The sequence below is a fragment of the Camarhynchus parvulus genome, chromosome 6, assembly GCF_901933205.1.
Source record: "Camarhynchus parvulus chromosome 6, STF_HiC, whole genome shotgun sequence".
Taxonomy (NCBI): domain Eukaryota; kingdom Metazoa; phylum Chordata; class Aves; order Passeriformes; family Thraupidae; genus Camarhynchus; species Camarhynchus parvulus.
In genome coordinates, this window is record NC_044576.1 from 27,998,233 (window position 1) to 28,021,770 (window position 23,538).

Genomic DNA, 23,538 nt, shown 5'->3' on the forward strand with positions numbered 1-23,538 from the left:
ATGTGGATTGAGGAATGCTTGTTGCTTTAGAGAGCTTTCTGCAGCTTGGGATGCTGTGAATATTCTCTGCCCTGTAGAATCTCAGCTGGTTTCATCTCCTCCAGCTCTCTGCCCATCTTACCTAGTCCTTGCCTAGTCCTCTGCCCCCTCGTGCCTGTCATTGCCATCCTCAGGCCTAGGAAGGAGGAACAGGTTGGTGTTCATGCAGGTATTGACATCAATGGAATGATTAAGAGGGTAAATGAGAACAGAGTTTGCCACTGGGAGAGCACAGGTTGTTTTAGTCTCTTCATTATTTGTTTCCTCTCATAATGATGTAGGAGAGTAAACAGAATTTTAATTCTGTACATGGATAGTGTTCTGGTTGAAGAAGTGATCTGAGTGCAGATAAAAATACAGGAAGATTACGGATGGGTCTGGCATGATTGAAAACAATGAATTTTATGTAGGAGGTAACACGGTGAAACATTGCAGGGGCTTTATCTAAATACAGATGCTGTGCCAAAAGGATAAACAAAAGAGATCAGAGGAACAGTGCTTTAAACGTCAGATTTCGTTCTCATATGGCAATTCCAAACACAGCAGCACTGGACAAGAGTAGTTTTTCTGCTTTAAATTATGGAAACTTAATAGAAATGGAATAAGAAATGTGTGATGGGGTATGCAGTAGCATATTATCCAGATTGTGTAATAATAATTGTACCTGGCTTTTAAAAAATTTTTTTAATATCATTCTTTGTGACTGAATTGTGTTATTGAAAAAGCACAGCTTCTTGGAGAGCAAGAGAATGAGAACAAGCCTCATAGATACAGAAATTAGAAAAGTACTGAATGTATAAGAATGTGTGAGCAGCTGCATGATGATCTATCTGGTCTAGAACCCTGTTGTCAGGAGTGGCTGCACACAAATGCCATGGGAAGAGTATAGCAAATGGACGAACATACAGTGGTAATTCTCTCTTTACATCCAACAATTTTCATTAGAACTTCATGAGGGGAAGGATTTTTTGAGCTGAAAGTGTTCAATGTGCCATGGCTTAGGAATATCAGAGGAGACCTTATAAAGGATTTCTTATACAAAATAAAAACAGTATTAATGCGAAAGAAAGATTTATGATTTTTGAAGCTACAGTTTTGTTTGGCCATGTAAACATCCTTGTTAGCTGAGGACAGGTCTGCTTCTGGAATGTCTCTGTATTTCTGGTAGGGAGGCTCTGTATCCCTAGGCCTGTTTGTTGGGAGACAGTTTTGCTTTGTATGATCAGAAGCTGATTCAATCCACAGAAATGAATCCTGAGTGGAGGCCAGAGATGCTTGTGCAGCTGACTTATGCATGTACACAGACCATAAATACAACATTTTGTCGTGATACATTTGTATTGGCTGTTGTTTTTGCTCTGTGGTGTCTGGGCCAGCGTGATGGATGGCAGTGACACCTCGATAGCAAAGTGTGCATCCAAATGGCTGCATTAGTTCTTCACACATCAGCATTAGGAATGCATTGCTGTCAGAGTCAGAGCTCCTGGGTGCAAGGGAACACGCAGCAAAACCAGATGGTTTTAGACAGATTGGGAGGAATCACTGGGACGAATGCCACTTCTGTGATCTTCACTTGGGTTGCATACAGACACAAAGCTTTAAATCATAAATGGAGAAGTGGTTAATCCACTGTTCCAGAGAAAATGAAAGTTTAAATTTACAATTCATGATGTGTTACAATGCAAGGTTTGAATTATAGGCGTGCCAACAATCACTTGATGTGAGAGGATGTGATACTTTCCACCATAAACTTCTCTTAGATAGCCATAATTCTAAGGTCAAAAACTTTGCAAAATGTGTGGCTTATGTACATTATTTTGAGTTCCAATGCAACATATCAAACAAGAAGTACAGCTGTTTCTAATACTGCTACATGCAGAAGCATAAAAGCTTACAACAAATCAGTCCTGCCAGTGTAAATCACATTGTTTGCCTCCATACAGTTAGAATTTTCATGAGCTGAGCACTCAAGATTTTCCTGTTTGTCCCCTAAGAAAATTCCTATCTAAGACAATGAAGTTGGAAAAATGCACATGTATTTAGATACCATAGCTTTTTTCCCCTTTTATCCTTTTAAAAAATATTTAGAATAATTTTTGGATTATTTCTGGGTACCACCATTGACAGTGAAGAGCTTTTCCATTCGCTCCTGCAGACTGGTTGCTGTTTTGAAACAGGCAGCAATAGTGAATTACAAGGCAGCACACTTTGGAGTGGGAAACTTTCAGGCATTCCAGAAGATTTCCTCAGCAGTGTATGTCCAGAATGTGATCACAATGTAATAAAATTGCTATAAATGAACAATTTTAATTAATCTAGTGCTCATCTTTTGGCTGGACAGACAGTTTTGTGGGCCTGTGATATTTGTGAATGCAAAGAAAAATCAGGTGAAGCTTGCTTTTACATTATATATATAAATATGGGTATGTATGTATTCTAGATCCAATGTAACACTGTAGAGTTTCCCATGCTGCAGAGCAGGCCTGCTTTTAGAGATTAGAACCTGACCTTTGAGGAGGATTAGAGAACCCAAAACTTAAGAGGTCACGAGGGATGGGTCGTTTGCAAAGAGAATTAAACTGGGGAGGGACTGAATGACTTGCAGCTTTTTGTGGAATTAAAACCTGTTTATTGATCATATGCCCCTGATCCAGATATTTGTTGGGTTTATAGCCTTTAAAAAAGACAAGGCCTTAATATCTATTTATAAAAAGGTTGAAAGAATGTACAAATTTTATTTTAACCGTTTTCTAGGCTTGTCCTTTCAGACCTCTTCCTTTTTTCTCTTACTTTAGTGTTTTATGAAATGCCATTTGTGGGTGGCTTCACACAGTGACTGACCACCACTCCAGCTGTACTTCTGGGATGAAACATGCAGGGAAGGAAGGTGCTGGGCCCATCTGCAGGAGCCTTAGGGGGCAGGTGTACACATTCCACTGGCACCTCTGAGTTTTCCACTTAGTCTCCTGGACATACAGGGAGGAAATAGAAAACCAGAGAGCACACTGCAAAGTTTAGCTTATGTATAAAAAACCCCAACATTATTACAAGCAGGAAAACAGTAGTCATAGCTTTTTGTTTGTTTGTTTGTTTGATTCTTAATGGTTCAATTTTATTAGCTACTCTTCTTCTACCTAAAGTAAACCACAAGAAAGAATATGTGCTCTACTAAATATTTTGCAACGACTTTTTTGGGATTGACCTGAATAATTGGTTTATGGCTTTGCTGTGCCATTCTAAACTCTGAGCCATAAAGTCATTATAGCTTATAAGACTATTGCTTCTTTCCTTGGTATAAATACAGACAGGATAGCAATAAGCAATTCCCTCAGTATGTCAGCAGCTCACAAAGATGAAGAATGATACTTTCATGTGCAAAAATGGTGAGAAACTATGAAATGTACATTCAGTAAAAACTCTCAAGATAATATCTGGTGTCTGTGCAGGGAGCTGGCGACAAAAAAGCAAATTTTGCTTCTGGTGAAGAGCCTCATAAGGATTCTAGTCCAGTCCTGAAGCTGTATTAGCCCCACTAGTGCTGACACACCAGGATTTCAAAAAGGGAAAAGTAAAGAAAAGTGCTAGTCTGTACCTATTCTCCATACAACTTCTTATAGTATATATGTATTTTAATTTAAAACTTTTAAACCATATTTTTATGCACTGTATGTGGTGCCTGAAAAGAAATAACCTCAAGCACTTCTTTCTTTTATCTGCTTTATTAAAAATTTGTCTTACTTGCTAAAAGTTAAGAAGTCTAATTACTTTTTCATATCTGGTCTTTGGACTAAAGACTGTTAGTCCTGATTTCTTTTTTCCCCCACTACTATTAACTAGAAATATTGTTTAATTATTAAGTGTAGATAATTTATGACAATTTCCAATGAATTTTTAGAAATATCAGCTCATTATTGTCTCAGAGCAAAAGGATAAGATAATACGCCCTTATTTCTGTTTTCAAAATGCAGTTTAAGCTTACTAGACCTATTGACATGGTCTGATAGTTCATCCCACCTGTTTTCCTTATTATTAGAATGTATTTTTTTCTTTCTTGTCTAGGCTTAGTCACAGTCAAAGTTCTAATATAAGCCAATTTTAGTGACATTTATTATGTTACCAATGTTATAATTTAATAAAAAGGAAAATTAAAATTGTTGAAAGAAATCTCTTTAAATACTAAAATCATGCATGTTGATGCATTCAGGAACTCAGAACATGACCTCTTTTATCAATAAAATGATAAAAAAATAATTGTCAAGTAAAACATGTACTAGAGGTACCATAAAGCACTAGGTGGCAGACTTGTTATACTTAGAGAAAAATTAAACTCAAGAACATTCCAAGGAGAGTGTTTTAGAAGATAAATAGCAAGTAGCACTATAAGTAAAACTGTTAGCAGGGATTTTCCAGATATTTAAAAATTATGTTGAGACTTAAAGGGCATAAACAATAAATTTTAGCTCTTGAAAATGTGTTTGCTTTAGCTGAGTTGAGAGATGTATACCAGCAGCCGCCAGCTTCACTACTGATTTGAACAATTCATGTTTCCTTTTGGGACATCATTAATTTCAACTAAATATATATTGTAATTGTAAAACTGTCATGCTTGACTTAAAATAATGAGTTCCACCAATTATATCTAACATTGATTGACTTTGATACAGACTGAAAAAAATCTATATTATTTATAAATACAGTCAAAGTAATGACTGACATTGTCTTTTGAATATATGGACTTATACAAAAAAATCTGTTTAAAATGAAATCTTCTTAGTGTTTAAAGAGTCTAGTGGGCCCTAGTATAATCTAGTGGAACAGATTATAGTTTAAATCAGACAATTCTAGGATGGCTTGATAAAAGATTAGCCTCAGCAAACCTACCAACTCAGAACTTATAAAGAGCAACAGACAAACACAGTCTTTGCCCTGAGCTAAAATAACTGCACAAACCAACTGTCGCCTTGCAGAGAATTAAAACAATAACCACATCTGAAGCTGAAGCTCCTAATAAAGTATTATGATCTCACCCCAGGCTCTGTGTACTCATTTGCCAAATGCTAGGTTGGCTTGCAGCTTTGTTGGGCAGGCTGAGGAAACGGATTTGCTGCCAATCATTTTCAGCTTTTACTTTGAGTTGGAGAATTTTCCCGTGTATGTATTTATTGCTCATTTTTGTAATTAATGTTTTTTAATGTTGTGGATTTTCTTTGCTTAACAAGCCATGTGTTATTTTTGAAATGAAGATTATTTGCTTTCTCTGGTAGCTTCTGCTTATATACTAGTGAATTTACCAGCTGGCATCCTCTTACAGTTACTATTTAATACCTTTTGTCAAAGCAAAGTAAATTTAGTAATTATTCATTAATAATAGCAAGGTATGCTACCCTATCGCGAAGAAGTAGGACAAACAGTGGTGAAATGAACTTTCTAACTGCTAAAAAGAAGAAAAAACATACCTTGTATTGCATGCAGTTGAAAGTCTGAATTAGAGGACTGTTCCACAGGTGCCATAATTATTTTTTGCATTATGTTTATAATATTTTTCTTGCAATGTAATATATAGTATTACAGTAAAATAGCTATAGGTATAAAATGTGGGTATTTATAGATCTTGATGAGGCAAGAGCAGCAGGATATCTCACTCAGAAGACATCCTTTGCTTTGTAGGGGACTTCAGCCCTTGTATGAAGCAGTGTTTTAAATGAGAAGGCAACCAGTGCACGTATCTACAAATACACAATGTTTGATTTTGTTGATGTATTGAGTTTGGATTCATAGGGCTGGTTACTTTCTGAATCCTTGCGCTGTGTATTCAGTGTACTCTTTGTGTGTGTGTGTGAGATTCCTGAACACTTCCCAGGGGACAGGAGCTGTCACTCCTCTGACACCTGGAGGCCTTGGAGCTCCCTGAGCTGGAGCTGTAAGAAATAAATGCCATGGGAAAGGATCCCTCAGGGTCCCTTGGCTTTACCTTCTGACAGTCAAGGGAAAACACCTGTGGTGCTTTTGCAGTTGCATTGCTTCCCATGCTGACTGCCCAGGGAAAAGAGAATTCTTGATCAGCAGGACTTCAAGGAAGATCTATAGTGAAATCTTGAACCAGTTGAAAAAGGAAAAAACACACCCTGACTTCAATAAGTGTCTTGTGATATCTGGGAGATTTGAGTTGGTTCTTTTGGGAGTCCTTGGTCAAACAAGTGTGTTATTCCAAGTCAGCTGGAGTGTTTTTCTGCTGGAAAACATGGAGCACTGGAGTACAGCTGAGCCTCTTCCATTAATGCAGATGTCCTGTAGTGTGAGTTCCCCTGTTCAGGATGTGTGTCCTGAACCACCTAATCCTGGCACATGTGCCTGTAAAGTCCAGAGAGCAGTCAGGGATGTTTCCAGCTTTAGAATTAGTGCTGGGAAGCACTTACAGGGTATTTGAGGGACTTTTGTGGGATCATTTAAATAAATTAGGGGTCATTTCTATCTCAAGAGAATGATAAGACCATGGATTATATAAACTTAAGGAAAATGCATACTGGGTTAAATGTGAACATTGTCAAATTCAGCTTTCTGACTCAATAACTCAGCTCCATTTCAGTATATTGCAAAGTAGTCTGTGAGTCCTTGATATTAATTTATTGTTACTTTTTCTTAGCTTGAATTGTGAATATTATTTTAAAATATGTTCCAGAAATATAACTCATTGACAGCAAAGTGTAATTTGGAAGTCACTTGATAAAAAGGGTAATGCTGACATGAAATGGAAGAGCAAACTGTGTGAGGTCAAAAAACAGCAGTGTATGCTAGGAAATAGATACAATAGCAAACTAGACATTAAGGGAAAGTTGAAAAATGTATCTGTCAAAGAGTATGAAGATACACTGGTAAAGAAGTAATATATATGTATTTGATTTGTCTTTTTATGTTATGGGGAAATAAATGTACTTTACTGTGTTAGCCCCTTAAGGAAATGCCACGGCCATCAGAATAATTTTATAAAAATGACATGCTCTGCAAAATGTGGGAAGGAAAGTCTTAAAAGGGCACAATATCATGCTTTTTTTTCATCAATGATATGAGAATTTTAGATTTCTACTTCTGTTGAATAGAAATACATACTGCTTCTGTACTTGTTTTTGAAAATGTGGTCAGACAGATTTTAAAGTGCTAGAGCCTCTTCTGATGTTGGGAATGGCTAATGAAAGAGAACATGGAGAGGTCATTGCGAGAATGAGCAACAGAATATATGGTGGAAAGAGAAAAATAGAAAACTTCTAAGGAAGGCAGTGTATGGCTACATCATGCAAATGTGTCACTTCATGTCTGTTGGCAAGGACTGCCTGCCACAGTCTCTGGCCTGTGAAGGTCAGTTGCAGTGATATGAACAATTGCTGCTTTTCAAATACCAAGAACAAACAGACTGTCAGTATTTGCTACAGTTTGCTGTTCCTTTTTACATGCTAATTCAGTTCTCAGAGAATCTGTGTCAAAAAGTTTGTGCTTGATATGTATCAATGAGTAATGGTATGCATCAATTGTTCTGTATTAAGCTATTTTGAAAAAAGCCAACCAAACCATAACAATAAAAGAAGAGATTTATTCTATTGGCACATTTTGGTTCACAGTAATTTCCATCCATGGCCAAATAAAGAAAAAAAGAGTAATGAATAATGAAAGCACAGCTGTATTTAGTTCCTGGTTTATAGAAAAAAATAACACCAGGAAAATATAATATTTCTTCTAATGGCTGGCAGCTGTTTCGGGTGGAAATTGAGTTTTCCAAGTCACTTTCAGAAAGAAGTCAGTGAGCCCTGCCATGGTGGCCAATGTTTCCTCTCTGAGGCAAAGAATAAATCTCCTCTGAAAGATGGGTGACTGCACTGGGGTTGAGGAAAACAGCCTTTGGGGCTCCATTTTTCCTTCCTCCGTTATTTCAATTTGCTTATTTTAACAAAACTCTTTATTATTTTATGTACCTGACTGCCAGTCCTACAAATCAAACTTGTAGCAAGTAGAGGAATGTTTATTTTTTCCTGGAGATTTTCACTCTGTATTTTATTCCATACTAGGGTTGAGATATTTCCTCCTACCTGTTTTAAAGGCTGTGTAAAATGGATTAGGCAATATTACAGATACGTAATTTCATTTGTGAGTGTTTGGAATTTTAATATTCTATCAATATTTTTTTGCTGAATTGGCACTCAGTTCTTAGCATGAGCAATGTTATTGAGTGAGAATGTTTTTAGTGAAATCAACAGATTTTACTCTAAAAACACCTAATGGTGTTTTAAAGGAAGAAGTGCTTGTGTTCTTCTTCTTTTCAAAGTTGTAATGCAATTGTGTTTCTACTGCATGGAGATGTAGCATTTTATATTTATTACAGTACAAGTACTTGTTGTAATTTGTGACTTTAAAACAGAGGACACTGCTCAGTGAGGTATATGATGTAATTTCTATCCAGTATGAAGTGCAATTTTCCTGATCTGGATTTATTTGCTATGAGAGATTTTACTTCTCGGAACTAACATATTAACAGGGTTTGAGAATACAGCAAAGTGGAAACATCTCAACTTGAAGTTACATTGTGCAGTTTGTACAAGTCATGCGGAGTCAAACAACATGGGGTGTGTTCTGACATTTGGGTTGTGGATTTAGGGTTTCTTAAGCAAAGTTCAACTAAATAATGAGAAAAGGGAAAGAAGAGAATTTTGAAAATGTTGGGATATTGCAGGAGCACCTATTTATCTATGTATATTTATAGACAATTTATAAAGTGTGTGTTCTGTCTCCTTGGAAGACCTGAGTAACAAGAGGTTGTTCTTTAATTGTTAAGATCTGTGCTTGGTTATTTGAGAAGCAGGATAAAAGCTCTGCTAATAAATATGTAGAAGTTATTGTCTGATTAACTTCTGTTAAAATGTTCCCAGTTTATGGCAAAGCTTGAGTATATACATTTATAAAAGCATAAACAATTTAAAAATTACATTTGTACTTCTGCCATGCCCATATTTTCAGCATTGATCCATGTATAAATACAAGCTTCTCAAAAAATCATTTCTAAAAGGAGATGTAGTAGACTTTTAGGGATTATACAATAAACTGAAAGTTATGAGAGCAAGATTTAAAATAGCATGAAAATCTGACTGCTTTCATTTACTACTTTCCTAGACAAGAAACATCCCTCTTTGGCAATAATACACGAAGTCAAACAATAATTTAACATTGTTGTTTCTTAGATGTGCCACTTCTGTTGTCAGAACAAGCAGATCAGACATCTCCTCAGTGTGTAGAGACTATATAATGAAAGCAGTAAATTAGAATCAGGTTAGTGGGTATTGATGCTGGTATATTCAAAAATACATGTTAGAGTTATAATATTAATATGAGTGTTACAAAGGTGATGATGCATTTAGATGAATATGAAAAAAATCATGGAAAGAGAATTTTAAATTTCTTCCATAATAATTTTAATTACTTTTTTTTCCTGGCTTTTTATTTGTTTTTTGGGTTTTTTTCCTCACTCTTCTAACACTTTATGAATACTACAAGAGGTAAGGGATTACAAAGATGATCCAGTGTGACAAAACAAAAGTACATTTATTGAGTACTCCTTGCTGTCAAGTAATAACACACTTCTGACAAGACTGTGCTGTGAGTTCTGAAATGTTCCATCATTGGAGACATCTAGACCTTTTCCTACAACTGACATTTAGATACCTGCTGATTTGTGCACTTACTTTTCTTTGTTGCTGCTTCTTTTGCTAATATTTTGCTCATAATTCCCTAGTCATTGCTTTCCACACTTTCTTTATAGGCCATGTTCTTCAGCAGAGCTGGAAAAGGGTCTGCAGCTGTTAACATCAGTTGTTACAGCATTTTCAGTAAAGAGTTTAATGAAATATCTAGGAAAAGTAATAATTGGCTGTGGTCTGGGATTTAAAAACTTTAGGAGCATCATCTTGAGGTTCCATGCTTAAAAGGCCCCAGGTGACTCTGTCTGTACCTCAGTTTTTAGATCTCAACCACAAGCCCAGCCTTGTTTACCATGACGTTTTCCTACCTACATTCCTGTGACAGCTAGGGCAAGATACATCTCACCTAATTAGCCTTGTAAAACTTAAATGTCCAAGCTTAATGAACCTTCTAGGTCTTTCTGTTCTCAGTAAGGAAAATCAAGAGTTACACTTCTGAACATGATGCATTTCTGTCATCCACTACAAGTTTTAGTCAATACAGAGTGAGAAAATAAGCAAAATTTAGCTGAGTAAAATTCTAACACTGGTAGATCTTTCTGGCCCTCCCTGAGGATCAAAACTGACAACTTACTAGACCTTTCCAAATAGTAGTGGAGAATTTAATAAGAGAAAAGATTTCTATTTAAAATAAAACTTACTTACTCAATATTCTGATTATGACACTAATCCCTCAGTCTTTCTGTGGGATTTTTAGACCAGTAAATTTTTGTAAAGTATAGTAAAAGGAACAATGACTTTCTATTGCTTTATGTTTTTAAAGACTTTGAACTTACGTGAAATTCATTGTCCCATGCTCTTTCTTGAAATGGAAAAAGGCATATGAATAGTAAATGCTGGGGTTTTTTGAAGCTCATTGTGCTCTGATTACATATAATAAAATGCAAGTTTTTAGTAAAGACTTCACAGTAAATGACTTTTTGTTTTATCACAATGGACAAGTAATGTCAGACACAAACATATTCAATATAAATATCACAATGAGGCTGTGGATGACTGCTAGATAGAGATGACAGTGGAATGAATCAGGCAGCTGCTCTGAAAGTTCAAAATAATTATCCTGATAGAAAATAGGTCTGTTGGTAACCCCCAACTTTGATGTAATACAAGGAGAATTTCATTTTGGTCACAGATGAATATGATTTATAGCATTTGATAATGGTACTTGGTTTCAAAAGCAGCATTTGTACTGATAGAGAGGAATATGAATAGTTCTGTTCTCAACAAAATCTAGCTGAAAATAGAGACCAATCACTAGAAGGAGGAGGAGAGAGACAAACTGCCTGTGCAATGAGGAGGTGAGAGTATGGATTTTAGAATCAGCATGAATAGACAGATCCTTTAATAGAAGAGTGTGGGAAGACTGTGACGAGTCTGAAGTTGCAATCATGATGGAGGTTCTTACAACTTTAAGTGATTTCAAGAAGTAAAAATAGAACAGCATTAGATTTTTGAGGGGTTTATTCACAAAATAGAAGTCATTCGTTATCAGAAAAAAAATGTGGAAAAAAACCATTTTAGTCATTGATTGAGTAAAGATCATGTGATCCTCACCTAATAGTTTAAAAATGGGATAATTAGGTTGTAGCTGAGAATGAGATTATGTTGTGGGTGGGTGGGTGGGTCTAGTTCCATGCTCTTTTTGTAAATCTGGCTGATATACATTGCAGTACTTTTGGCTTAGATCTTTTGCTAAACTTAAACTTTTGGAGCTAAAATGACCAGACATTTCTCAGAAATTCTGTATATGTATGAAACTGTTTTGCCATTTTGTTCAGCTTTAAAAATGTGTGTTTAGAAACTGTGTGAGAGGAACCATGGGAGAATGGCCAGTGACCAAAGTTAGAAAAGCTGTGAATGTGTCCAGTTGGGAATGCTCCTGCTCCCTTTTTGGGAACCTAGGTTCATTCTTCCCTCCTGCTGAGAGATGCAGGGAACTGGGATGCTCTTTTGGAATGATTTGTTCAAAGGTAAAAGATAGCTCAGAAGTGGTTCTCTAAAATTTACTCCAGCCTGATTCTTAAATTACTTAATAAACCCCCTTTATTGAAATATGCTGCATAGGCAGTGGGTGCAGGATGGTGGAAGAATGAAGGTTGCTGTCACAATAATTTTATATTTGCTTCTTTATTAGAGCATGATTGCACAGTTTTTAATAATATTGCTATATACCAGTTCCCAAGGAACTTTCACTCCACAATGCACTGAATGAATTTGTAGGGAATGAATCAGTGATAATGTAATGGAAAGTTGAATGTGTGTTCCTTTCCTGTTTTGTTGAAAAAGTGGAAAGAATTACAATGAATGATGGAAGGAGCTGCCAAATAACAGTATTCACACATAGTGTTATATAATTCAAAGTATTATGAAAAATCAAAGTCCAGGTATTTCAGATTGGCTGCTCATTTTTAATAGATGGTTTTGTCCTTGGTCTCTTTGTTTCATTTCCTGTCCTATAAAATGGCACTCAAATGCCTTCTCATCTTCAGTAATGTTGTAACAAATTCATTAACTTTTGTGAAGAACTTAGAAAATTACAGTGATGAATACTATAGAAAGCCACATTAGAAATTAATTCCATCTTGAGAAAAGGGCTTGTGTAGCACGTAGTAAATGAGGCATGGGCCCAACACTGAGTACTGAACATGGAACAAAATGTTGAATAGCTGCCCATTAGGGGAGCACTCACCCAAAAATAATTTACAGGCACCCTTGATTTGTAGTGGTTCATTTTACAGTCTTAATACTCCCCTGTAACATACCTTTTCATATATAAATTTGTCACTAATTTATACTAAACATATTCAATCTAATTACCTTTTTTAAAACTAATTACCATTATAATTATATATTCTCACAGAGTATAGAGGCACTATAGAAATACTGAAGAACTTCTTTCTGGCCTTTGTTCTTTTGCGAGTATTCTGTAGTTTTAAAAATCAGTTTTCTTCCAATACAAATTTTGAGTATGGGAATTGATCTGTTCCTTTTTGGATATGAGTACAAAACTTTCATATTAAACCATATAATGCTTATCAGAAGTCATTGACCTTTATTAATGAAACAGAGATGTTTCTTGAAAATTAACAGTGATACTAGGGTAAAGGATTGCTTTGAAATTAATTTTCCTTATTTCATTAAATATCTTTCTTCACCTAATTATTGTTATGTTCTCACACATGTTCATTACTGGCATTTTGAATTGATTTTAATGACTGCTTTTGACTGTGAAAGCAGTCAAGGGTTTTGAAAAAATCAAAATAGAGATGTGAAAAAACCTCAATAACCGTAAGTCTTTGTAATATTTGACCATTGATGATGTCAGGGTGGTAGTGTGGTCCTATCTCCCAAGACTTTTTTTTTGTACTTTAATCAATGATTTCTAAGATAAAGTGAAACAAAATGCCTGGAAACATAGATATTAGACTGTTCTGAGCTGACTCCTGGCTCAAAAAACCCAGCTTGTGAATTCCAAATACTGTGTTGTGTGCTGGGGAATTAAGATCTGAGCTGTGAGCTGTGCTCCGAGTTTGTGGAGAGGTTTCCATGTTGTCACAAACTTTTCCCATGGAACTTTAGACATAAAAGTTCAGAGAGTTATAAAAGTTCAGGAGATTATAGGCTAGAATGTGGCTCTTTAAATTCTGTCTGCCTGCTACCTTGAGTCACCTGCTTGAGTAGATTTGTTGTGTTTCTGTCTTGGTAAACAGAAATATGAAAAGTCTCATTTGTTTATATAAAGGGTAAAATTACTAATGGTGGCTTCATAAAGTTTTAAAGTAGAAACAAACCCACATGGGGGTTTCTACATGGAATAGAATCTTAGGCTTCTCCAAATTCCTGATATAAATATACACAACATATACATATATATCAACAGGATATACTGAATGTACTTTAAACATCTATTTCTACATTTAGTTATTCTATAGTTGGCTACTTTTACATTTAGCTATTCAGAACAGGTCGTAGTCTTAGAACTGACTTTTAGTTTAAATTTTGTACTGCTTGTGAGGCTAAGCTCTCTAGTTTGAATGGCACTATGAATTGGGAAATGTGGTGTGATGTACTGCTTAGTTTATGTGCACTTATGATGCATTGGCATATATTATGTTCAGGAAGAGGTTTGGCAGTAGGAAGGAAAGCTGTTCTGCCTGCTTCTGTCTGCAGAAGGTGGAGCTTTCTGGAGGAGAGGGAGGTGATATTTTCCCTGGGAGCTGCTGAGTACTTGTGGGGGAAGAGTCTCCTAAGTTACAGAATGAAGCAGATGGAGAGAGTGAGGAAGGATAGTGACACAGCAGCAGGGTGCAATGGGTAGAGTCTTCTTTACAATCCCTTTTAATTTCTACTCTGAGTTTCTTCTTAAATTAGTTCTGCTAATTTATATTCCAATAAAATCTAACTTTAGAGACTTTCAAAAATTTGGAATCTTCACCTTAAGAATAGTTCCAGACAAATCTTCCTTGAAGTTTTGTGAACCTTTCTTCAACCTTTGAAATTTCTTCAGCAAACTTCTGCAGTCCTCCAAAAGAGGGGAAGGAGTGTTTGCTCAGTGTCAGTTCTTTCATTTGCACCTGAGTTCATTTGTGCTGTTGAATCACCCAACTGCACTTAGGCCCTGCTGTCTGCTTCATTCGAGTCATGCTCACCTTAGCTACCTCCCCTGAGTTGGAATTGTCTCTGAAGGGAGAAGTGTTTCTGTTTTACAGCACCTAGGCATGGCCAAGCAGGGATTTAATGGTTTATCCTGTGGCAGATCTCTGTGGAATTGCTGTAATTTAGAGATGCTTTGGCTGCTCTGAAGAATCCCAAGGCGAGTTCTTGTGTTGGCTCTCAGAGCTGCTCTTGAGGCTGTGTTGTTCAAGGCTTTTGAGTGCTACAGAGGACATCATGTGTGGGACTTCTACTGAACTTTGCTGCTATTAATGAAGTATCAAATTGAGCAACCATTAAATAATAGAGTAATTAATAACACAACAAAAATTTTGGGATATCTTGGGTACAAAAAAGAGCCTCTACACATAATTAACCCTTACTGTTTTTCACAATTTACTGTCAACTGTATTGAATGTAAGAATGCAATAAAAAAGAGTGGAAATTATTTTCTGATTTGTTACAGATGGTAAATTTAAGAGGAACCATGTAGTTTAACTTCTTTTATAAGTGTCAGGATTTTTCCTGCATTCCTTGAAACATCAGTTCATACTCTGTTGGCTTTTAACAAGTAAAACATAAATTTAAAAATTATTTTTAAATTAACCAAGAACAAAGAACTAAACAACAGCAACACCACCAACAACAAACCCCAGGGTAAAAAAAAAGTCATATTGTTTTAAAAGTAAATTACTTTAATTTTTTTTAAACTTGTATGCAGAAGAGCTGTTCATTCATGACTGGGAGACAAGAGTCCTATGTCTATTTCCAATGTTATCTTATGATGGGATATTATCTATATACAACTGCTGTTTTTTTGGCTGATACTCTGCATCTCTGAGAGGACAAAATTTGTGCTTGGAAAAAGACTGTGACATATTGAACTGGTGATTTTCCATATGTTATGAGCAAATCAATGATATCTTGTCCAAGCTTGTCAGTGCTGCTTCTTGCATCTTTTAGCCCTTGCTGTAGCCAAAATTTCTGTAGGAATGCTTTCTGTGGTGCTGGTCCACCACACCTTTACAATAAATCTGTTTGCAAAGATTCATGCTGAAGCAGTCATCTGTATTTTGAGGAGCTCCAAGTTGACCAGATCTGTACATTATTCCTAACCTTTTCCCATTTCTACTCATGATTATTAAAGGGTTTATTAATTCATTTAATAGGGATCAATCTTTACTTGCCATCTTTTCCTGTCCTGTTACATTTAAAGATGTTCTGGTACCATGCTCATCTTATTGTTAAGCATGGAGATATGGCACAATAGTCAATGAGGTTTATTAATTAGATTTGCATAACTATAGAAGTGTAGAATGCTATCAATAAATTAATGGGGCATTTAAATTTCATATTTATTCATCTTTTGCCTTCATAAACATGCAGAGACCTGGTCAAAACTTGTTAACTAAGACATGTAGATCAGCTTATTCTTATTTGAATAATGAACTGTGATGGCTAATATTCGAGCAAGTGAACTTCTCACCTTTGATTGTCATGGTAATTCCTTTCACATCACTACTTTTTGGGTTCCTCCACATTCAAGATATTCTATGAACCTTTATTTTCTACTTTTTCTTCCACACTCACTATAAAAAAAAAATCCAAAAAACCCTGAACAAAATCAAACCAAAACAATTTTCTTTAACTATTAAGACAATATAGTGGGCTTTTTTCTCTAAGCCAGTCTTCCCATAGGATACAGCAGAGTGTATTTTTTTCAGATGATGTGTTGCTGCAGAAAAGGTGATTGTCAGCAGTAAGCAAACTATTAAATCCAACAAAAGGCTGACACAGCTTTTCTTCTGCTTTGACTTAATCTTTCACTCTCTTTGTATTTACTGATTTTGTTTTTATGATCACATATTTTTTATTTGTTACACAGTTTGTGTAGTGTTGGTAGCAGAATGTCAGCAGACCAGGGATCAAAATAATGCTTTACAATTATTCACTGGGCTGTAGCACCAGAGATGACTTGCCATATTTTAACATGCATAAAATAATAATCAGAATCATGTACACTTATAAGTCACCTCCTTGTTTCCTGTGAGAGAGGGAAAAATAGAAGCTTTTGATCCCTGTAGAACTGTAACGGTAAAAAATTTAGAAGATTTTTTCTTAATTTAGTTTTTTTTGTTAACTTAATTTTTGTTTTAATAATTTCAAGACTTTATAATGCAAACACTTCAACAGTGAAATGAGTGTGAATAATTCTGACTTGTAGATTTCTCCATGACTTTTAAAATCAATGTGAATGGTAAACTTTGAGGTGCTTGCATAATATAGAATTAATATGTATACACTTTATTTTATTATTTTAAATTTTTGTTTTGCCTACAGACAGCCTTTTGATTGATTATCAGTTTACCTTCAGCTTATTACAAGAGGATGATCGTCATCACACTGCCATAAACTTTATAGCAAATCCAGAACAGGTAAGAAAATGTTAATAATTTTAGTTAAGTTTTAGAGATTCAGAATTAAGATTTCCATTGTATTTGATGTTGATTAAAGGTTTTTGAAGTGTCTATAAAATTTTAGAGATAGTTCACATTTTTTGAGAGCTGCAAAATTAGTCCAGTGCCTTCATTGAGAACCGTTTCTAAATGGTAGATGTAGTTCAGCTTAATCAATACTCTGAAAAAGTATCCGTTGGTTGATTTTATTGTTGCTCCCATGAATAACAAGTTTAATATCTTCCTGAGATGAATTGAAGGGGTATACCCTTCTGTTGAGAAAACATTTTTAGTTGCAGAAAGTAAAATTTTTGGCTTGTGATTAGAATGTAGGCATTTGCCATATATTTTTATTTGATTTTTTAAAGGCAAATATTTTGTTATACTTAGGACAAACTACAAACATAACTGGTGTAGGTATATGTTAAATTGCACTTACCAAATTGTTCTTACCAAAGCAAAAGAGAATTGCCTTTGGCAGTGAAACATTGCCATTTCTAGATATGTGTAAAATGAAAACTGGAAAATGATTAAAAGGCTGTATGTGCAGTAGAATTACATGCAATACATTCTGATATGCTTTGTTAACTTTCCTTTTTTTTTTTTCCCTAGTCAAATAAAAATTTGGATATATCAATTAATGCATCAAACAACTTTAACCTCAATATTACGTGGTCTATTGGTTCTACAGGTGAGAGTGAATTTTGGTATGATGAGTTTTTCCCCGAATGATTTCATGATCCTTTGAGTTATTTTAACCTGATTGTCTCTTTGTTGCTAATTTTGATAATAAAACTTTGCCAAATGTGTTCTTTTGCCATTATCATTATGCTGTTATTAATTATATTATTTAAACCTCAGATGATAATTTGCAATCTGAATAAAGCTTCATTAATATGTTGACTTTCTCTCCTATTCAATTAAAATTGCATTGGTAAGAAAAGCTTGTAGCGTATTTAAATTTTTAAAACGACAGTGTTATGAAATGCTGTGATTTTAATTAAGATAAATTGCTTCCTTAACTACTGCAGAGACTGAGATTTTATTTCTTTGTTTCAGTGTTCAAGCTAAAAATTTAATTATTAACCTTTACATTGATATCAAACAATAAAGTTCTTCTGTGTATGCTGATAAAAAGAGCTGCTTATCTATTTTTTCTCCAACTTTGAACCCCATTACTCTTCTTTGTTTTAATTTAGACAGTTTTTCTGAATTGGTTCTGTTGACTTTCTGAAAACACATCCAAGGAGAGGCATGATGCTTTAAAAGAAATAACTAAAAAAAAACCTTTTTAAAGAAGGTTCAGAGTTTCTCTTAAACTCATGAATTTCTTCATCCATGCATTTCTGAAGTACTTTACCATACTACAGTTAGTAAACTCTATTTATTCCTTAATTTTAACTTAGCTCAGTCACTCATTTATTTGCAAAAACTAATAAATGTTTATTACTAGTTACGTTATTAATGCTTTCATGAACAATTAAAACTTGACAGCAAAAGTGTAAGATGTAGACAAATTCCCTTACAGATCTTATTGAGCTGTTTATTGAAATGAAACATAAATTATGGAGGAAAGCATATTATCTGTTAAGCTGACCATAATAACTATCTTGTAAAATTATGCTTCTTCTGTCACTTTTCCAATTTGCATATAATTTTTGAAACCAAACTAAAAATTTCTGTGAATTCTCTTTATGTATATTAAATATACCAAATGTGCCATTTAAACTACAATAAGAAGTTGTTTTAGAGAAAGACACCAAAAGCAATTAATGATTTATGTTTCTTATGCAAATTTAATTTGGCATTTTTAATGATGATTAATATTCTCAAATATGTATATTTACATCTGAACTTCTAAAAATTTTAGCTGGAACAATATCTGGAGAAGAGATTCCTGTTGTTTCCAAGGTTAATATTAAGGAATACAGAGACAGCTTTTCCTGTGAAAAATTTAACTTTCGAAGCAACCCAAACATCACTTTCTATGTCTATGTCAGCAATTTCTCCTGGCCAATCAAAATACAGGTTAGTGACTGCTTTGTGCTTTTGGAGACATTTTTATTTCAGCTTTACTTTGAGTTTCATGATTTCACTCCTGCAGTAAGTATACAAATAGAGTTATTTGTATTTTTTATTTTCTGTCTATAATAATTATGTTTTGTCCTAGTATGATTTTAAGGCTGGGCTGGATGGGACTTTGGGCAGCATGGCCTGCTGGAAGGTGATGCTGCCCATGGGAGGGGAGTTGAAATGAGGTGCTCTTTAAGGTTCCTTCCAGCCCAAACCATTCCATGATTCTGTGCTTTAGCTTTTAGTAGTGAGTCAGACTTTAGTCAATTTTAAATTCTGAATTTAAATTGTTGAACCTACATGTTTAATTGTAATATAACTTCAGCATTTAGATGTAAACACAGAAAATGGTATGCAAATCTATATCTACCTGGATATTTGAATGTTAATAATTGGCTTTTGGAGCCTCTGACGTTTTAAATGTTGAGTGACTCTATCAGGTTGTAATATCACAGACTTCAGTTAAGCCTAAGTATAGTTTATTAGAATTTATGTTCTTCTTTGACTTCATTGGAATCAATTTCATTCAGTATTTTCTGGAGCACTGAGATGCTCTACAGTAGCAAACTCAAAAAAATCAATGCAGTCATGATTCCTCCCTGGCCTTTGATGTTCCAGCAATATTTATACTAATAATTACTATAGCTGCACTTGTGAACACAGTATGCCCTGCATCAATGAAAGAGTTTCTTATGTGGATGAATGGCCTTTGACTATAACTCCATTACAGCATTAAATCTTAAAAATTAAGTTGTTAAAATGATAATTTCATAATTCCTGATGATTTACTTCATCATTAAACAAGTACAAGCTCAAAATACTTTGCATTTAACACAGAAATACCGTACAAAGTTTCCATTTTGGTATGAAAAAAACCTTCCATATTTTTCTAAAATACAGAACCTTACTTTATAATCTATGTATAAAAATACACACACACATGTATGTATATATAATAAAAAATAAATACAAAAATGTATTCTATCTATCTATAGATATATATGATAAAGTGTTCTGGATTAAAGCAGTCATCTTCTGACTAAAGTGTCAGAGAAATGTTTTTCTTGTGTTAAGTAAAGCTAGAGTTGTCTTCATCATACCTGAACAGGGACTGTAAATATGTGTTAACAGTGTCAGAAGATGAATTTATTCAGCTTACTAACATTTATGACTCTACTAGTTTATTAAAAAATCCAAACAAACTCTGAAGACTAACTGCCTTCTTTTAGTCTTCGTATTAGGGGTGTTATACACTGTCTCCCACTTCCTAAGGCTAGAACAAGTTCAGCTGCCAAAGAGGCTCCTTAAACAAATCCACAGAGCAATATCAGCTGTAAATGCATTACACTCTCCTCTCACCTTTACGACTGCAAGGTGCCTGTATCATCATTGTAAGACAAACATTATTAAGGTGATGCATTCCTGAGACGTGCAGCTCTGTGGCAGATTTTGGCAGATCTCAGCTCCTCCTTGTGCTGTTTCCACTGCAGCATAACACCCAGATGAAGGGAATCCCTGATCACTGGTTACATCCTTCCTCTTTTTTTTAATCAGAATTTTCTTTGTCTGCCATGGTTACACAGTTTTTATTTTTATTTTTTTTTGTGCTTTTAGGGGCACGTTGGTATTCAACAGTCTAGACAGTTCTGCCTCAGATGTGGTGGTGCTTGATTATTGCATTCCTGTCCTGTCCTTACTCCATCTAGAGATTTAGTTACTCAATTTTATGCACCAAGAAGGAATACTGAGGTCCAGTTGGGGAAACTGTTTTGGGATTTTAGTTTTGTCCTCTGTATTTGCCTTCCGAAATGAATGAGATTATTATTTAGCTCTCAGCCTTTTTTATGCTGTAATTTGTTCTTTTCTGAGAAAATATCTGAAGTCAACATTACCAGGATATGTTTCTTGTATTTGGTGCTCTAGCAGTAGATAAAATCTTCAAATGATAAATGGAGCAGGGAGCTTTTCAGAGAAAACAAGTTTTGTTTTATATGCTAACTTTATAATTCTGCATGTAGTAGAAATTTTAAAAATATATGAAACCTCCTAGGACTTTGGGTTAAGAGAAGGAAGTCATGGTTCATTCCAATCAGAGGCTAAACTTTCCAAGGCCAATACTAAATCAGGTCTAATAGTTATGATCTTCTACATCTTCATCTCATAGCATACCAGTTTTCACCTTCATAACAGGCAAAAGTGGTTGATATTTGTCTGTTTGCACTGCAGGCCTTTTCACTGCAATGGCCACACTGCATTGGTCATACCATGCTGGGAAAAACCTGGTATTTTGTGTTAACTCAGTACTGAAGGCTTTATTTAATCCTAAGGAAACTATTGTGCCTTCCTTGACAGGTATTTAATAAGTAAGGTAGCAACATGAAATTTGACACATGCCTTTTACACAATGCTTTTGTAGAGGACTAAGTACTCCAGCACATTGAGCATTTTTCAAGTACAGTCTGAGTACCAGCCCTCCTGTATTTCCATTATTCATCACAACTTGTCAAGAATACATTATATAAAACATAAATTCCTAAGGAGGCAGAGCTAGTGACCTTACTTCCTTTTAAACTGGTATTTGAAGTTGTGTTATTGATGTTATTACCACTGGTGTTATTGGTATGCATTTTACCTCTCTGCTCTTGTGCCTCCTGTTATGCTGGCACTGGAGCTAAGATTTCTGGGCTCTTTCATTGGGAGGATTTGGGTGTTGCACTTACTGCTCTTTTCTTTTCCTATAGGAAAAGAACCAGCCCTCCTCAATATACAAGGCATGTAGGTTCGCTTTCTGTTAAAGTCACCTATATTATCTCTGGTTTTGCATTCATTTATCTCCATGATTTTCATGATTTTAAGGAAAAATCTGTCCATCCCAGCGGGTGATTGTTTATTGGGATCAATGGCTCACAGCTGCTTCCTCAGATAGTTTTATTATTCATGTTACCTATTCAGCAAGCTGGGATTTTTTTCCCAAAATGTTAATAAATCTCTGGCAGCTCTAAAACAAAATATCTTCTTAAGAAATATGATTTCTTGGCTTTGAAAAAAATGGTATGTCATGATTGGTGTCAATAAAAATAGCTCTTTAAGGTGTACTGGTCTGTGATAGGCAGTGACCCATTTCATTGTTGTCACTGGTCATCCCAATCATCTCAGAATACAAATTCTTCAGCACTGGATAGCAGTGAATTACTTGGAAAACATAGAAACTATGTAGGGAATTCTCAGTTCCTTTCAGCTGTACTGCTGCTCTCTATTGAAATGTTCTGCAGGTTCCCATCACCCTCCTGTCCATGGGCACACAGCTGGGTGATCTCTGCAGCCTTCAGGGGAAAACACTGCATTTAAATTCCCTGATGCTAAAGGCATTTTATTTAGCTGTAAAATCTCTTCTTCCTTGAGGAAAGAAGCAGAAAAGTGACATAGTTGCATAAGGGGTCATCAGAAAGGTGATGTTGTGGGACATCTTCAGCTTAGAGCTGTTTCCACAAATAGATCTATTGACCTGGCTGTGAAATGGGCAGGTGCCAGTTTTTCCTCAGAAGTAGGTAATAGTTATACACTGGCACACAAATGTTGGATATTTCCCTGTTGAATTACTCTAACAGTTTATGCCACACTTTTTCTCCATTTCCTTTAATTCAGAGTTGCTGGTAAGTAAGAATGGATAAAGACCCTTAAATTTAACTGATGAGACTTTCATAAACAGCAGTAGTTTCTACATCTTTTCAGAGGAAATCTCTATAAATTATCTTTGTTAATACATGTTAATAGGAGTGTCCAAGTAAGAGGATGTGAGTAGCATTCACACTTATGTTTGACTGTCTTTGACAGTCCCAAACCTTTAGGTGTATTGTGTCTTATATATCAGTTAAACAGGACTCCATGAGAAAATGCTCTTGCCTTAAAATAGGCTAGATTTCTGAACAGAATATATGACAAAGCCCCATAACTTGTTTCTGCTCATTTTTATTTTATTTTGAGAGTCAGTATAATTCAGACTCCACTGATAATGGAATTTGAAGGCTGTAACATTTATTGAGAAGCAGTAACTCAGGCTGTAGCCAGCACCTCAAACAGTGGTCAATGGTCCCTGAAGTAGTAAGCAGTCATAAAGCTTGGGCTTCTGACAGCTATGCAGATATTAATAACAGCAGTCACAACATGTTCTTCAGTCTCAGGAAACTAATTTTATGGCAGGGGATTTTTGTAATTTAAGCTGGTAACAGACATATTTTCTTTTTTCCCATAATTTTCTCCCATATTCTGGAAAGCAGTGCCTGCATATGAAAAAGCAAATACCCTTAAAATGCTGTCCTGGCTATTGGTCTGCTCTCTGTCCCTAAGGACAGCAGTGACATTCCTGCTTTAGGATCAGCTGCATTCCTGCAACTATATCTCTTTATAACTGTCAAACTTGTAAGTCTGATCTCAACTTGTGCCTGAGCAGTAAAATTTTTTACCAATTTTAAAGCTGAATCTGGAGATAATAACAACTGTTCTACTAGTTATTTCCTTTCTTCCCTGAAGTGTAAATGAAAAATTCACAAGTGTCTGAGTTTTAATTGGGAGGGTCA

General features: G+C 35.2%; 1 protein-coding gene across 3 annotated transcripts in view; it reads left to right on the forward strand.

The window, feature by feature from the left end:
• Positions 1 to 23,538, forward strand: part of ATRNL1 (attractin like 1) — a 425,510-nt gene that overhangs the window by 158,668 nt on the left and 243,304 nt on the right. For all 3 annotated transcript variants that reach the window (XM_030950737.1, XM_030950738.1, XM_030950739.1), the window contains exons 22-24: positions 16,773 to 16,867; positions 17,501 to 17,579; positions 18,759 to 18,916. In XM_030950737.1, the coding sequence (XP_030806597.1) occupies positions 16,773 to 16,867; positions 17,501 to 17,579; positions 18,759 to 18,916 (332 nt within the window). The remainder of the gene's footprint in view (positions 1 to 16,772; positions 16,868 to 17,500; positions 17,580 to 18,758; positions 18,917 to 23,538) is intronic.